Source organism: Equus caballus, chromosome 1 (assembly GCF_041296265.1).
Source record: "Equus caballus isolate H_3958 breed thoroughbred chromosome 1, TB-T2T, whole genome shotgun sequence".
Lineage (NCBI taxonomy): Eukaryota > Metazoa > Chordata > Mammalia > Perissodactyla > Equidae > Equus > Equus caballus.
Genome location: NC_091684.1, coordinates 159,169,181 through 159,186,415, shown reverse-complemented (window position 1 = coordinate 159,186,415; position 17,235 = coordinate 159,169,181). Strand labels below are relative to the sequence as shown.

The 17,235-nt window shown below is 38.1% G+C and overlaps 1 protein-coding gene across 12 annotated transcripts in view; it reads right to left on the bottom strand.

Moving 5' to 3' along the window:
• The window catches only part of TTBK2 (tau tubulin kinase 2), a 142,513-nt gene that overhangs the window by 67,746 nt on the left and 57,532 nt on the right, over positions 1-17,235 (bottom strand). For all 12 annotated transcript variants that reach the window (XM_023619152.2, XM_070238425.1, XM_070238459.1 and 9 more), the window contains one exon: positions 5,278-5,351. In XM_023619152.2, coding sequence (XP_023474920.1) covers positions 5,278-5,289 — 12 coding nt within the window. In that variant the 5' untranslated portion in view covers positions 5,290-5,351. The remainder of the gene's footprint in view (positions 1-5,277; positions 5,352-17,235) is intronic.

Here is a 17,235-nt window from a genome sequence, read left to right as displayed (position 1 = left end):
AATTGAAAAATTCTAAGAAAATCAGGAGCCTTTCATTCTTCACACTTCTTTAAAAATGCAGTTTTCCCACAGCATAAATTGGCAGTTATCTTTATTATTATTTGCTAACATTAGGGGAATTTATTGTTCTCTACATCCTCAACAAATGTAAAATAAGTGATAATATAAAGCAAGAAGTTTTATAATCCTATGAGAGTAACTAATAACTTTTATTAGCATTCCAATAATTTTTTCTCAAAAATCAGTATTTTCATTGCCAAAAATACACCAAGTCCTGGAAGTTTATTTGTAAACAACTTCCACCATCATAAAAGCTTTTGAAAGGAAATAAAACTTGGGTTTATGATATTAATAATGATTTTTAAATCTTTTTTGTGTGTGTGTGTCAAAGAGTGGCCCTGAGCTAACATCTGTGCCAATCCTCCTCTACTTTGTTTGTGGGACTCCGCCATAGCACAGATTGATGAGTGGTGTGTAGGTCCACGCCTGGGATCCAAACCTGCAAACCCTGGGCCACCGAAGCGGAGTGCACGAACTTAACCAGTACGTCACCAGGCCGGCCCCAAAATTTTAAATCTTTTAAAATGTAAACCTAAGGTATCAACTAACAAAACCTGAGATGATAAATACAAGGCTGGCAAGAGTATGGGGAAAAGAGTTATTAATTAACATGGTAAATACATGCAGGTTTCACCCACCAAATTATACTTCAGTGTATATACTACAAATGGTCATTATTTGTTACAGAGAAAAACTGAAAACAATCTATATGCCCATCAATAAGTGAACGGCTAAATAAATTATGGTACAGTCACCTCATTGACTGAACAGTGCAGCCACTAAAAAAAATGAAGGATCTTTATACACAGTGATATGGAATGACTACTACTGAATGAAAAACCATATTCATTTCTCTCTAAATAATTCTATAAATTTAACATGATCCCAATAAAAATGCAAATGGACTTTTATTATTTAAAATTTGAAACATACTTAAAAGGAGAGAAAATAATATAATAAGCCCTCATATACCTATCCATCACCCAGAATTAACAATTATCACTTCATGACCAATCTTGTTTCATCTGTCATCCCCAAACCCCAACACACACCCCCTTTCCCTTCCCACACACACATACTGGATTATTTTCATGTAAATCCCAATCATATCATTTCATCTACTTATATCAACGAGTGCATAAGAGCAAAGAGATGAAAATATAAAGTCAAAGAATTTACTAGCAATTCTTTTTTTTTTTTTAAAGATTTTATTTTTCCTTATTCTCCCCAAAGCCCCCCAGTACATAGTTGTATATTTTTAGTTGTGGGTCCCTCTAGTTGTGGCATGTGGAATGCTGCTTCAGCATGGTTTGACGAGCGGTGCCATGTCCGCACCCAGGATCTGAATTGGTGAAACCCTGGGCGGCCAAAGCGGAGTGCGCAAACTTAACCACTCAGCCATGGGGCCGGCCCCTACTAGCAATTCTATTATCACAAATTTGAATTAGAAAAATCAGTAAGAACCATGACATATTTTCTCTTGTAAAAAAAAGGGAAATCCTGAACCCATCCACTTGAAAAGAATTTAAAACAAGGAGCAACCCAATAGCAACAGGCACCCATAGCATCTAGACTGTGGTCTCTAAATATCATTTCCCATTAAGAGTAATCAGGGCTTGATGAAGAAATGGCTGATTCCAGTTCTGGAGCATGAAATAAAGAGACTGAGCCTAATACAAAAGGTGTTGTACCAGAAGGCAAGGAGGCTATCAAAGACTCCTACAGTCCAGTCCTTTCGAAATGCATGAGGATCCAAACTGAAGAAGTCCTGCTACCCAAGATGGGACAATTTGAAAATTAAAAACAACTACAATGATTCAAAGACATAAAATATGTTAAATCCATGAATTCATAATTATCTTTTCAAAAAAGAGAGAGTTCATTAGTTCCCTTTGGAAAATATTAGGGAAGCAACTGATTAGTCTGAAAACTGGTGAATAAAAAAAAGAATCAAGCATTAGTCCTACCCTTCCCATATGAAATTTACCTCAGGATAACCTAATTGTTGTCAGAGTGTTTTTTAAAGAAGAATGTCAGCTAACAAATGAAGAAGAAATGTTAGAATTAAAATAGTACCTTTGCAACCCCACTGAGTAATGGATCTAGACAATGATTACTAATGGGTTGATAAAACCTAGAAGAAAAACCATTGGGAACCATAAAATGGATGGATCAGACTGACAGTCCCTAAACCACAGAGATTAATCTTAACATTACAAAAGAGAGACAGACACTGCCTACTGATGCACACAACTCACCTCTGAAGTATTCTGGTGAAATAAAACAAAACTGGAATCTGATTTAAAGACCAGGTTACAGAAAATACAGGGGATATATGAACATGTTAAATAATACCACAAGGAGACAATAAGCAAAATCTGGACTATGAGAACTTCTGCATGACAAATGACTCTATTTACAAACAACAATAAAAACAACATAAAAAAAACCTGCAAGAAAAAAAAGAGAGGGATCTATAGATTAAAAGAGGCTTAAGAGATAAATCTATCAGGGGCCGGCCCAGTGGCGCAGTGGTTAAGTTCACACGTTCCGCTTCTCCACGGCCCACGGTTTGCCAGTTCGGATCCTGGGTGCGGACATGGCACTGCATGGCATGCCGTGCTGTGGTAGGTGTCCCACATATAAAGTAGAGGAAGGTGGGCATGGATGTTAGCTCAGAGCCAGCCTTCCTCAGCAAAAAGATGAGGACTGGCAGTAGTTAGCTCAGGGCTAATCTTCCTCAAAAAAAAAAAAAAAAAAAGACAAAAGAAAGAGATAAATCCATCAAACGTGTAAACCCAGTCTGGAACCAGATTCAAGTAAACTAAATATAAAAAAATTAAAGAGAGATATGATCAAGGAAATCTGAAGACTGACTTGATATTTAATGCTATTAAGGAATTATTGTGTCTTGTGCTTGAGAGGGAAAAAAAATCCTTGACTCTTAGAAATGACTGACATATTTACAGATAAAATATGCCTTGGATTTGATTTGAAATAATCTGGGGAGAGAGGGGAGAGGGAGAATACACCTGGAACAGGATTGGTCATATACTGATAATTATTGAAGACCAGAGATGAGTAAGTACATGGGTGTGCATTATACTCTTCTACTTTTGTGTATGTTTAATTTTTTCCATAATACTACAAAGCTTAAAAAAGTATGGCAGCTCTTATGTCAGGCAATCTAGATCTACACCTGTACTGCATACAGGATTAAAATTTTTTTTGCCCCTAAGGTGATACCCTTATCACAAAATATCACCCCTTGGCTATACTAAGGACACTCATGCAAAAGCCTCAATGGTGACAGGATCTTAAATGAGACCTCACCAAGGTCTTACCGGTAGAAACGAGAAAACAAATATGTACAACTGCTTGAACCCTGTAGGATTTTAAGACCCATTTTAATGGTAAATAGCTAGAATTTCTACAACAGAGACAGGATTATTCCTTAAAATGTTTAAGGCAGATATTATATAATTGAATCACCAGAAGGAAAAGAGTAAAGTTAAGAATAATGAATTTAGGGCTTTTAGAAGAAATTAGGGATGTTAGTGAGAAGTTGGGTCTGAGCATGTAAACTTTATCAAAATATATGAGGTAAATCTAGTAGTTATCTTTAGTATGTCAAATAAGAGAGAGTACCCCCTGGCAGTTATACTAGCTTTAGCCTTGTTCCAAATCACGTCAACCAAAACTGTAGGGATGGGGGTGGGTAATGTTGGGCTAATTTTCTTATGACAGGAAAAAATACAGCATGCAAGTCAAATGGAAAGGTTCTTGGATGAGGCCATACTAGCTTGCCAAAGGCCATCTTATTTGATACACACCGGTTTCCTTAGTTTTCCCACAGTAAGAGCCTCCCCATTTCCAGAAAGTGAGATTTAGGTGAGTACAAATAAAATAAAAACGACTACAGTATGTGCTAAGACTGAGAGAGATTCTGCAGACTAAAGAAGCTCCTGTCCATACTCTCCAGTCAATAGTAACCTAAAGACAAAACTGAAAAGTTTTCTTTAATTGTGCCAAGAATACTGGCCTCAGGCTTCCACTAAGCCCTGAGACCTATCGAGTTAGTCAGTCCCAGGCAAACCACAAACGTCCTTGAGATTCAGCTTCTTTATCTGTAAAATGAAGATAAAATCTATCCCATCCTCTTCATGGGGATACGGTGAGCATCAAATAAGATGTACGATAAATCTAGAAGAAAACTATAAAATATCAGACAAAAACTTTTATTATTGGCCAAAGTGAGAGAAAGCAGGGTCCATATTAATGACATTAAAAAGTACAGGGAGAGTTGTTTCAAGAAATAAAACTATGCTGGCTGAAGAGATACTGAATCACACAACTCAAAGACTCAAGGCTCTAGTCTACAGAGAGATTAATATCTTCAGATCCAAATCAAATGCTGAAGGATAGCCGAGGGAAACAAGAAAAGCCTTGCAATGAGAAGAGGAAGCACTTAGGCTATCATCAATGTCTCTGAAATCACTACTATGTAGTTAAGTTGAAAGGAAACAAAAGAACCAAATGCCCCAAACAAATTTTGCTAAAGAAGAAAGGAAACTCTGAGAACTCCAAGTTAGGCAGCAAGGTGAACCATGGCTCTCACACTCTGCGGCTAACCACGGTTCAGAGCTCTGTGTGTGCGCTCAGGGGCAGAGGTGGTGTAGCAGGAATGGAACGGTGACCCTCCTCTCCCTGCTGCAGTCATTACTCCAATATTGTCTTCCTGAATTTCTTTCCCCTGCTGCCCCACCCCAAGCCCACTCCCCATCTAAAGGATGGGGAACAGAGCTATGTTAATGATGAAAAGAGAAAGAGGAAGGGCATTTCTCCTCTATCTCAATTAATGCTTATGTTTTCTTGCTGTCAAGTTGGTACTCAAGTGCATAATGGAAAACTAGAGTCCTTAAGGTAATGAAGGGCGGAAGGGGAAGGGACATGGCAAGACTCATATCCAACAATCCCTTGTGCAGATTAAAAGTTTTGCAGTGATGACAATTAATGAAGGATCAACTAAAACAGCTGACAAGGACAACCGTTTCATCTTTGGAAAAATCAGTATCAAATCTGTTTAAATAAAGTTCCATCTGCATAGTGAAAACCTTCTGAGATGATACCAAGAATGTTATTTTTATTCATATCCACTGTAGTTAGGTACTTGATCAAAACTGAGAGATTTTAAGATACCTTTTCATAGTAACCTACCTGCAATTGCATGACCACATAGTTGAATCGATCATTCCTCCCACAGCCAATAAATCTACAAACATGGTCTTTCCCTGGATAAAACAAAGAAAGAAAACAGTGGAAAAGGTTATACCATGGTTTCTCTTCTAAAAAATTAATAATTCGTTTTTCTATATAGTATTTTATGATTGAATATAAAGGACCTATCTTAAGAACCTTAAGAATAGGAAATTTGTAGTATTCAAATTTCCTACCCACCTCCCCCAGATCCTACACTGCTCCTTTATTGAATGAATAAATAAACAAATGAATGATAATTTATTTAGGAAAGAAAGAATTAAGAGGTCATTTCAGATCGACCTGCCTAGACATTATACATATGAAAGCACAGAAAAGCAATAAATAAGAACTATGTTAAGAATATAAACCCTGAAATTTTAGGTATGGTTTGCATTCACCGTTACATGACTTTGGTGAGTCACTTAATCTTTCTGGGCCTCACTGATTTGGATTAACTCAGTGGTTTTCAATCCGAGTTCCACAGGTGAAATCCTAGGAGGTGCAGGCTAGGGTGCAGAGGGAAGCAGAGGTGGAGCAGGTAGAAATCTAGAGTCCTTCCCCTGATTTAACAAAAGCAAACAAAGGTCCTAAAAGAGGATCAAGCCTGATAGGTTCCAGAGCCAGAAGAGAGCATCTGGCTGGAGTATGGTGAATGAAGAGAGGGAGGACAGAATGAGATGGTGCTGGAGAAGCAGGCAGGCACTAGATCCTGAAAGGTCTTGGACTCCATGATAAGGAATCTGAAGAACATGTTTAGATCAATGTTTTCTAATCCTGGCTGCTTATCAAAATCCTCTGGGAAACTTTTTGAAGGTTCCTGCACTCTATACTGATTCAGAATCTGTAGGGGAAGATAAAGGACACGAGCTTTTCAAAAGTTCTCTAAGTGATCCAAAAGCAGACGGGCCACGGATGGATATTTGAAAACTAGGGTAATGAGAAGCATCTAAAAGATTTTAAGATAAGGAAAAACATATTTAAAACATTGCATTTTAGAATGTCACTATGGTGGCAATGGGGAGGATAGATAACATAGAGGTCAATTTTGGAGGCAGAAAGGCCACTCTGGGGACAGTTACAATATCAAGAGAGAATAAGGGTTTGAATCTTAAGTATTATAATAAAGAGAGAAAAAAGAGGATAAATCTGAGAGATACTAAAGACATAATTTTTGATGAGAAATTGGTACAATTAAATGAAAAGCTGTACCAAAAGAAGAGAATAGAGTAGGTTGCATAGATTTTAAGGGATATTAGAATGGTGAGTTTGAGGACACAGTTGAATTCAGTAGACAACTATAATTTCAAGCCTGACGCTGAGACAAAAAGCTGAGCTCCAGAAATACATTGGGGAACCATTAGTTCATGGGAGGTAGATACGACGACACACACAGATGGAAGATTACCAAGCTGAAAGAATAGAGAATGAGAAGAAAAGAAACCTAAGAACGGAATTCTAGAAAATCCAACATTTAAAGCAAGAGCAAAAGTAAAAGAACCCATGAAGGAAACAGAGTAATGGCCTAAGAGGTAGGAGAAAATTATGAGAAAGGGGTATCACAGAAACCAAAGGAGAAGAGCATTTTAAGGTGGAAGTGGCTAATGACAAATGCTACAGAAAGGCTGAGACATGCTCATTAATACAAAAATTAGAAAGTCACTAGTGAGTGGAAGGGGTGGAAGCCAGTCTATAATGGGTTAAAGAGTAAACGGAACATGAGATAATGAGGGCAATCTTTGACAAAGCTTGCCTATAAAGTGACGAAGTCACAGACCAAGAGCTAGAAGGGCAAAATTTGGTAGAGTGATGAGAAATATATCTCAACATTAAAAAAGAATTTGTCCACTGACTGACAAAATATAAATACAATCCAGATTTATTTTAGTTAATAATTCCACACTTCTCTTTTGCATCTCGGTTATCACATTGTTCTCTCCTTCTCTGTGCTTTTGTTGAAAAGGGTTGTAACTAGCAAGAATAGGTGCAATGGGAATAATAATTCATAACGTGCACAATGCATGGTCATCACTTTATATGTATTTTATGTATGTTTCCAAAACTGTGTCATCTAGTAAATTGTAGTAAGAATGAAAGGATAAAATGATGGTCAATCAGCAACTTAAAATATTTTCCTCAGCTTCATAGAAACAATAAAAAAATCATCTAAAAGAGTACTTTCTGGGACAGCCCCAGTGGCCTAGTGGTTAAGTTTGGCACACTCCGCTTTGGCGACCCAGGTTCAGTTCCCGGGTGCAGACCTACACCACTCATCTGTCAGTGGCCATACTGTGGTGGTGGCTCGCATACAAAAAAGAGGAAGACTGGCAGCAGATGTTAGCTCAGGGCGAATCTTCCTCAGCAAAAAAAAAAAAAAGAATTTTCCTCTTATTATCCATTCTTTAAGATGTCACTTTCCTATCATGTAACAATTTAAATGCAGTATCTCTATTACAAAGACATTTCAACCATCTAAAAACAAAAGGCCAGACCAGATTTAAGTTCTCTTGGAATGCTCTTTTAAAAATATCTTTATGATAAATTACACCAAATACTACTTATCTCTTGATACTAAAACCACCCTACTTTTAAAAAGAAAAAAGATAGAAATCAAATAAACTGTAGACCTTTTATCAGATAACCAAAACACAAAGTCAGGAGCAAATTTTCTAGGATTCACCAATACATCTTCATTGTTTTAGGTAAGAGCTTAATGAGCTCTTATCTCATACTTTATGGCATAGTGCACTACTGGTCTTATATTTCAGATTATGCAATTAATGAAACTATTTAATAAAGTTAGGTCAATAAACACGTAAAAAATTTTGGAAGTATGGAGAAACTACAATTAAATTAGAAGAGTAACTCTTCACCACCACTTAGAGTAACTGTTAAAACAACTTTTGTAACAACTAGTACAAACTGAGGTATTATTCCATGAGTACAGGGACCATATCTATCCTGTTCTGGTACCTACCAAGTACCTAGCAAATAGTAAAACGTTCAATCTATATTTGCGAATGAACAAATTAATAGAGATCGTAATAGCTAATAACACATGCATAATATATAAGCATATTGTGCCAGGCACTCTATCAAGTGCTTTAAATGAATTTAATCCTCACAACTTCATAACATAAATATTACTTTCCCTATTTTTCAGATGTGTAAACGGAGGCTTAGTATTTTGTCCAAGACCCCACAGCCGGAAAATGATGAAGCAGTTTGATTCTAGAGTCTTTGTTCTTAGCCTTTATGCCAGAAATAATTGAAACAGATTTTAAAGTCAAGTAATACCTTGTCAATAGATATTAAAACTAAAAGGGAAATAAAGACTGTGTGTGACAAAACACAGGCAAGAAGGCCTACTATGTGTCGAGCACTAAAGTTGGAGTAAGAATACAAGATAAATTAAGTAAGATCCATGCCCTCAAGGAGTTCACAGTCCAGATACGTGAACATAAAACCTTAATCTAGTATGATGAGCTCTACGGTATAGACAAATTGTTACAGATACACAGAAGATTTGAAAATTTTGTTTATGAGGCTTTTCATGAGAGTTAAATCACTAGATTTTTAAATGTATAGGATGAGAAGAAGATTCAGAGAGAAGGGCACTCACGAAGTGAGAAGGATCCAAGCATATATGAAAGATGACTAAAAGAGTTAATAGGCTAGAAGGGCTGGATAAGGGCTAAAACATGGGCTGAAGTGGGGAGCATGCTGAGACAAGAAAAGGATGCTGAAGTCTTGTATGCCGCACAAAGGAATTCAGATTGACTCATCATTAGATAATGGGCAGCAGAGGGCAGGGGGGACATAGTGCAAAGGTTTTCAAGCATGAGAGCTACACGATTTGGCCTGTGTTTTGGAAAGGTAATGCTGTTCACCATTAGAGGCTGATTTGTGGAAGAGATGAGAGGCAGGGAGATCAATGTGGAGGTTAATACAAGTGTCCAGGTAAAAGATGAGGAAAGTTCAAATTAAAACACTGGGAGTGAGAATTTAAAGAAGAGGAAGGATTTCAAATTCAGTTTTAAGGGACAGAATAGACAGATTAAGGAGAAGAGAGAGGGAGAAAGCAGAAGACTTTTAGCTCAAGCTAAGTTGACAAGATAAACTGCATTAATATAAATGAAGACAAAAGTTATAGCGTATGAGAGAGGATACTGATTTCTAGTTTGAGGACTGTGCACTGATTGATTTACAGGACATGCAAGTTGTGTTAGAAATTTAGGTGCAGAGTTTAACAGAAAGGTCAAATATAGAAGGTAACAGATCTGTATATTGTCAATGGAGGTTAGAGCTGATTGCCCGAGAAGACGGGTAGTTTGAGAGAACTGGGTCAACGTCAGCGAAAGAAAAAGGAACCTGTGAAGATGACTGAGAAGGAAATGTGTAGCCCAGGGAGTTTTATACCTAACAACTTCCATATCTTCCATGAAGAATTAAGCAAAATAACCTCTAAAAATGAGGGGAGCAGGGTGGGTTATGCTTAAAGAGAATATTAATAATTCAAAATAGTAACTCCTGTGGAGAAAAGGAAAGACAGATAACCAGATCACCGAGCACAGAATATATGAAGTGAGACCTAATAAACTGTCATTCAGACAGAAATCTTAAGTAGAATCCAGATTCCAGAACTATTGCAATCTTTATGTAAATTAGGCAGTCTACGAGGTCATATCTAGTTGGTAAGCAAACAAAAAACAAAGTCTTACCCTATGCACTACTACGTCTGATCACAACTCTCCATTCGCAAGAATAGTTCCTCAGTTTCATGCACAATGAGATTAGAGGAGAGGTCTAGAACTACGACACAAACAACTCAAAGTCCCTCGGTAAACCACTTTACAAACTTTTAGGAAGTCCCAGTACAAAAACATCTAAATAATCTCAATGATACTCTAGAGCAGGACTATCTTGTGTAAAAGTAGTATCAAACTGAAGTCAACCCTCATTTTATTCCCACCTGATTAGCTTCCATAGGTTCTCAAAATTCTAAATAAAGGCACCAGAATATAACAGATACACAAACTTAACGAAAGCATCTTTAGGGTACACTGTCTGTGTTTGCTTGTCTTACCCCTAAAGTGTAAGCATTTCAAGGGCAGGAACTCTAGTACCCAACTCTGCATAGAGTTCATACTAAATGAACAGATAAGTTTCTTATAACAGCTTATGAAAACATTATTAACATACAACAAAATTCACCCATTTAAAGTGTAAAATTCAGTTTTTAGTATATTCACAAAGTTGTGTAACCACTACCACCACAATCAGTATTAGAGCCCTACCCGACCTACACCAAAAAACCCATTGTAGTCACTTCCTGTGCTCCCCTAGCCCAACTCTCCCAGCCCTATGAGACCACTAATCAACTTTCTATCTCTATTGATTTCCCTACTTTGGACATTTCATATAAACAGAATCATAAGACGGAATAAGTGTTCTTTTGTGACTGGCTTCTTTTACTTAGCATAATGTGTTCAAAGTTCATCCATGCTGTAACATGTTATCAGTACTTCATTTCTTTTCATTCTCAATAATATTCCATTGTATACATATACCACATTTTGTTTAGACCTTCATCAGTTGATTGTCCATTTGGATTGTTTCTACTTTTTGGTTATTATGAATACTACTACTATGAACATTCATGTGTAAGTTTTTCTGTGGACATGTGTTTTTATTTCTCTTGGGTATATAACTGGAAGTAGAATTGCTGGGTCATACGGTAACTCCATGTTTAACCTTAAGCAGTCCATAGGAACTGCTGGACTATTTTCCAAAGGAGCTGCACAATTTTACATTCCTACCAGCAAAATACGAGGGTTCCAATTTCTCCACATTCTCACCAACTCTTGTTATTATCTATATCTTTTTGATTGTAGCCATGCTAGAAGGAGTAAAGTGGTATCTCATTATAACTTTTTATTTTTAGAATTTTTAATTTTAATTACATTTCTGTAACGACTAATGATGTTGAGCATCTTTTCATGTGTATCTTCTTTGGAGAAATTCAGTCTATTCAGATGCTTCACTGATTTTTCAATTGGGTTATTTGTCTCTTTATTATTGAATTATAAGAGTTCTTTATATAGGCTAGATAAAGTTCCTTATCAGATGTATGATTTGTAAATATTTTCTCCGATTTTGTGGGCTGTCTGTTCACTTTCTTGATGGTGGTCTTTGAAGCACAAAATTTTTAAATCCAATGAAGTCCAATTCATATATTTTTTATTTTGTTGCTTTATGGGTTTTGCTGTTATATCTAAGAAACCACTGCCAAATCCAAGGTCACAAAGACTTACAGCTGTGTATTCTTCTAAGAGTTTTATACATTTAGGTCTCTGGTGCATTTTGAGTAAATTTTCATATACGGTGTGAAGTGAGGGTCCAACTTCATTCTTTCACCTGTTTATAACTGTGTTGAAAGGACACAGTTCTGTGTTTCTCCTTTACTCTCACACTACTACCACACTCACAACACTTCTGACATCAGATGTGTGGAAAGTCCTAGACACCAGCCAGGTATTCTATAATTCAATTCAATTCTGACACTATCTACCTAGAGTTAGCATCAATCAGATCCCCACAAGTTAAGGGCTCAGTCCCACAAGACTGACCCTACTTCAGATGCCAAATTTAAGTCCCAGATTGTTACCTGTGCTTCTGACCAACCAGCTATAAACTGGGGTTCCCATTACCCTCTCCCTGGGTTCGATAATTTGCTAAAATGGCTCACAGAATTCAGGGAGACACTTACTTACATTTACCAGTTTACTACAAAGGATATAATAAAGGATACAGATGACCAGCCAGATTTAGAGATACACAGGGCAAGGTATGTGGGAAGGGGCACAAAGCTTCCACACTCTCTCTCAGTGCACCACCCTCCCAGCTCCTCCATGTATTTACCAACTTAGAAGCTCTCCCAATCTGGTACTTTGACAGTTTTTATGGAGGCTTCATCATGTAGGCATGACTGATCATTATCTCAATCTCCAGCCCCTGTACACTTATCGGAGAATAAGGGGTGGGGCCGAAAGTTCCAAATTTCTAATCATGGCTTGGTCTTTTTGGTGACCTGCCCCAATCCTGAAGCTATTCAGGAACCCATCAAGAGTTGCTTCACTAGAACAAAAGACATTCCTATCACCCAGGAAATTCCAGGGGATTTAAGAGCTGTGTCAGCAACCTGACCAAGTTTTCTTTAAGACCAAATATTAGAAACAAAAGATGCTCCTAGTGCTCTCATCACTTAGGAAATTACAAGGATTTTAGAAGCTCTGTGCCAGGAACTAGGGCAGAGACCAATATATGCATTTTCTATTATTTTACTTTATCCAATCCAGTTGTCCCAGCACCGTTTGTTGAAAAGACTTCTTTCCACATTAACTGTCTCAGTACTCTTGTCAAAAATCAATTGACCATAATGTGACAGTTAATTTCTGGACTTTCAAGTCTATTCCATGGATCTATATTTCTATCTTACGCCGGTACCACAATGGCTTGATTACTGGTGCCTTGTAGTTAAGCTTTGAAATTAGAAAGTATGAGTGCTTCAACTTTGTTCTTTTTCAAGATTGTTTTGGCTATTTGGGGTCCCTTGCAATTCCATATTAATTTCTCATCAGCCTGTCTATTTCTACAAAAAAGCCAGCTAGGATTTTGATGGGGATTGTATTTAATCTGTAGATCAATTTCAGGAATACAACTATCTTAACAATATTAAGTCTTCCAATCTATAAACATGGGACCACGTATTTAGGTCTTCTTATTTTTTCAACAGTTTTATAATTTTCAGAGTATAAGTTCTGCACTTCTTTGGTTAAACTTATTCCTAAGTATTTTATTCTTTTTGATGCTATTGTAAATGGAATTATTCTCTTAATTTCATTTTTGGATTGTTCACTGCTAATGTCTAGTAATACAAGTGATTTTTGTATACTGATCTTGTATCCTGCTATCTTGTTGAACTTAGTTCTAACAATTTTTTAGTGGATTCCCTAGGATTTTCTATATATAAGATAATGTTATCTGCAAATAGAGATAGTTTTCCTTCTTTCCAATCTGAATGCATTTTATTTCATTTTTTTTACTTCAATAGAAGTGGCAAGAGCACAAATCCTTGTCTTGTTACTTATCATCAGGGAAAAGAGTTCAGTCTTTTACCATATTAGCTGTGGAGTTTTTTTAAATAGAAGCCCCTTATCACGGTGAGGAAGTTCTTTTCTATTCTTAGTTTGTTGAGTATTTTTATTATGAAGGGGTAGTGGATTTTGTTCAATGGGTCTTCTATGTCTATTAACATAATCATGTGGTTTTTGTCCTTTCTTCTATTGATTTGATATATTATATGAATTGGTCTTCGTGTTTTGAACCAACCTGGAATTCCAGGGATAAATCCCACTAAGTCATGGTGAATAATGCTTTCTATGTTACTGGATTCTGTTTGCTAGTATTTTACTGAGGAGTTTTGCATCTATGTTCCTAAGAGACATTAGTTTACAGTTTTCTTTTCTTCTAATGTCTTTGCCTGGTTTTGGTATCAGAGTAATACTGGCCTCCTACAATGAATTGAGAAATACTCCCTCCCTTTCTACTTTTGTGGAAGAGCTGGTGAAAAATTGGTATTAATTATTCTTTCAACATTTGGTAGAATTCACCAGTGAAGTCATCTGGGCCTGGGCTTTCCACTGTGGGTAGGGGTTTTTCATTATTATTAATTCAATCTCTTTACCTATCATAAATCTATTTAGATTTTCTTTCTTCATGAGTCAGTGTCAGTAGTTTACATCTTTCTAGGAGTTTGCCCATTTCATGTAAGTTATTTAATTTGCTGCCATGTAGTATTCTAATTCCTTCTATTTCTGTAAGGTCAGTAGAAATGTTCCTTCTTTCATTCCTTTTTGCTTTTGTTTGCTCGTTTGTTTGTTTTCTTGAGGAAGATTAGCCCTGAGCTAACATCTGCTGCCAATCCTCCTCTTTTTGTTGAGGAAGATTGGCCCTGAGCTAACATCTGTGCCCATCTTCCTTTATTTCATATGTGGGACGCTGCCACAGCATGGCTTGATAAGCGGTGCATAGCTCCTTGCCCAGGATCCGAATCCACAAATCCCGGGCCACAGAAGCAGAGCACGCAAACTTAAACCACTATTCCACTGGGCTGGCCCCTCTTTCATTTCTGATTTTGATAATTTGAGTCTTCTTTTTTCCTTGGTCTGTCTAGCTAAAGGTTTGTCAATTTTGTTCATGTTTTTCAAAGAACCAATTTTTGGTTTTGTGGCTTTTCCTCATTGTTTTTCTATTCTCTATTTCATTAATTTCCACTGTAATCTTTATTATTTCCTTCCTTCTACTTGCTTTAGGTTTAATTTGCTCTTCTTTTTCTAGTGTCATAAGGTGGAAGATTAGTTTATTTATTGGAGGTCTTTCTGGCTCCTTGATATAGGCTTTTACCATTATAAATTTCCTTCTAAGCACTGCTTAAGCTACATACCATAACTTTTGGAATCTTGTGATGATTAAGTTTCAGTGAAGAAACCTATAGAAAATCACTTTGAAATCTTAGAAGGTAGGGTCATTAATGCCATATACTATGTAGGACCTATCATTTTTATTTCAAGAAGACACAAGACTGATAGAAAGGAAAAAAGCATTGGCTTAGAATTAAAGCTGATTTCTGCTACTTAATAATTATGGGACCTTGAGCAAATCTGAGTTTCCTCAGCAGAGCTATTTATAAAATTAAATGAGATAATATATTTATAAAGCATTTTCTTGAATAACTATCCAGTGCTCATGTCCCCTTACTTACAGCACCTAAATTTCTCCTGGGGAATGATCGTCCTCAATTGTATATCTACTGTCTCAATGGGCTTGATCCACTCCCAGGCCCAAGGTCGGGCATTAACTGCTCTAAGCCAAGAAGAGTAATTTAGAAAATTCTCTTTTGTCATGGAGATCAGTTTGATGATGGGAAGAAAACTAGATATTTAAGACCTAAGACAAGATTGCTGGGAAGATGGCAGCATAGGAGGACTCTGAACTCACCTCCTCCCACAGACACAACAAATTCACAACTACCCTTGGAACAATAACCACGCCCCTGTCTCCAAGAAAGAACCAGAAACTGGATAAAAAGAACCCTCACAACATGGGACAGTGCTGACTGAGGTGAAAGAGGCAGAAACACCCTTCTGGAGAGGAAAAAGCCACATTCTAGCCACAGTGCTTCAATGCCAAGAGGAATCTTAAGGTATGAAGTTTTTCCTGGAGGAAGGGGATTCTGAGTGGGAGAGCTCTACCACAATAAGCTGCTTTTGAACTCAGCACAACCAAGACGAGTGTCATAATATCTGGCCTTGCTGGCTATTAAAAGCTATCAAACATAGAGAAAGAAAAGCCTGTTCTTAAAGGGCCCATACACAAATCCACCCATTTTGGAAAGCAAAAGAAAATCACCAGAAGGAAAGATGCACAGCCCTTTGGTGAAAAGAGACTCACTTTATAGGCTCTAGATGCATCTCAGGGAGGCAAAAGGTGGATGGGACCACCTCCTCAGAGACTGAGACATGGTGGCAGCCATTATTATAATCTGACACAAACACTGGCAAATGCCATTGGAGTTCTTCCCCTGGGCTGTTAGCACAGGGCTTTGCCCAACCCACTAGAGTACCAATTTAATCCACCACAGTGGGGACAGGCAGCCCACCCTAGGGACTGACCCCACCCACCAGGAAGCCCTCAGGCAGCTTGTGGGCCTCCATATGTGGGATGTGTATGGGATTTCTGGGCAGGACAGTAGGTCTGCCTCTGCAGGGTAGAGTTTGTGCAAGGGGCAAGCCTGCATCAGCGGAGTGTGTGGAGCTTCTAGAGCAGGGCAAGTGGGTCCCCTTCAGTGGGCAGAGTGTATGCACAGGGCAGGACTGCTTTGACAGGGTGTATGGACCTGCAGATGATGGGGTTTCTCAGCTGCAGCAGACTTGTGCTTCTCAAACAGACACATAGGGGACCCTGCCCCACCTTCCAATGCCTGAAACAATTTTGTGCTACCACACCTGGGGCTGGCCCCACCCACTCCTGAAATAGCTGACAACAGACTCACAGGCCAGAGGTCTACTGCAGTTGTGAGCCTCTGAGCCTACCAACCAGACATGCTGGGGGCCTACACACTTAACAGAAAAACTACAGCAGGAACGTGCTATCAGACATTGCAGACAACTGTGCTGGGGCTGCCCCTGCCCAATAAAGTGACTGATGGGACTGCAGTAGCCACATGCAGCTGAGCCTTACAACAAGCTAGCCAGGAGAACAGCCTAGCCTTCCTATGCATCTGCTGTAAGAGCAACTCCACCACAACAGAAGGACACATGTAGTTCACACAGGAGACACTCCTGGACATTTGAAACTGGTGATGGGAGAGAAGCACATTGCTAGGCCTCATAAGGCACCTCTTGCATAAGGCCACTTCAGGATCAAGAGATGTAGTGGATTTACTTAATACATAGATGTCAGCAGAGAGAAAGAGGCAAAATGAGGAGACAAAGCAATATGTTCCAAATAAGGGAACAGGACAGATCCTCAGAAAAAGAACTAGACGAAACAGATAAATAATCTACCTAATAAAAAGTAGAAACTACCAGTCATATGGATGCTCACTGATCTTGGGAGAAGAACAGATGAACACAGTGAAAACTTCAACAAAGAACTGGAAAATATAAAAGGAACCAATAAGGGGCTGGCCCGGTGGTGCAGCAGTTAAGTCCACATGTCCCACTTCGGCAGCCCAGGGTTTGCCAGTTCAGATCCCAGGTGTGGACAAGGCACCACTTGGCAAGTCACGCTGTAGCAGGTGTCCCACGTATAAAGTAGAGGAAGATGGGCACAGACGTTAGCTCAGGGCCAGTCTTC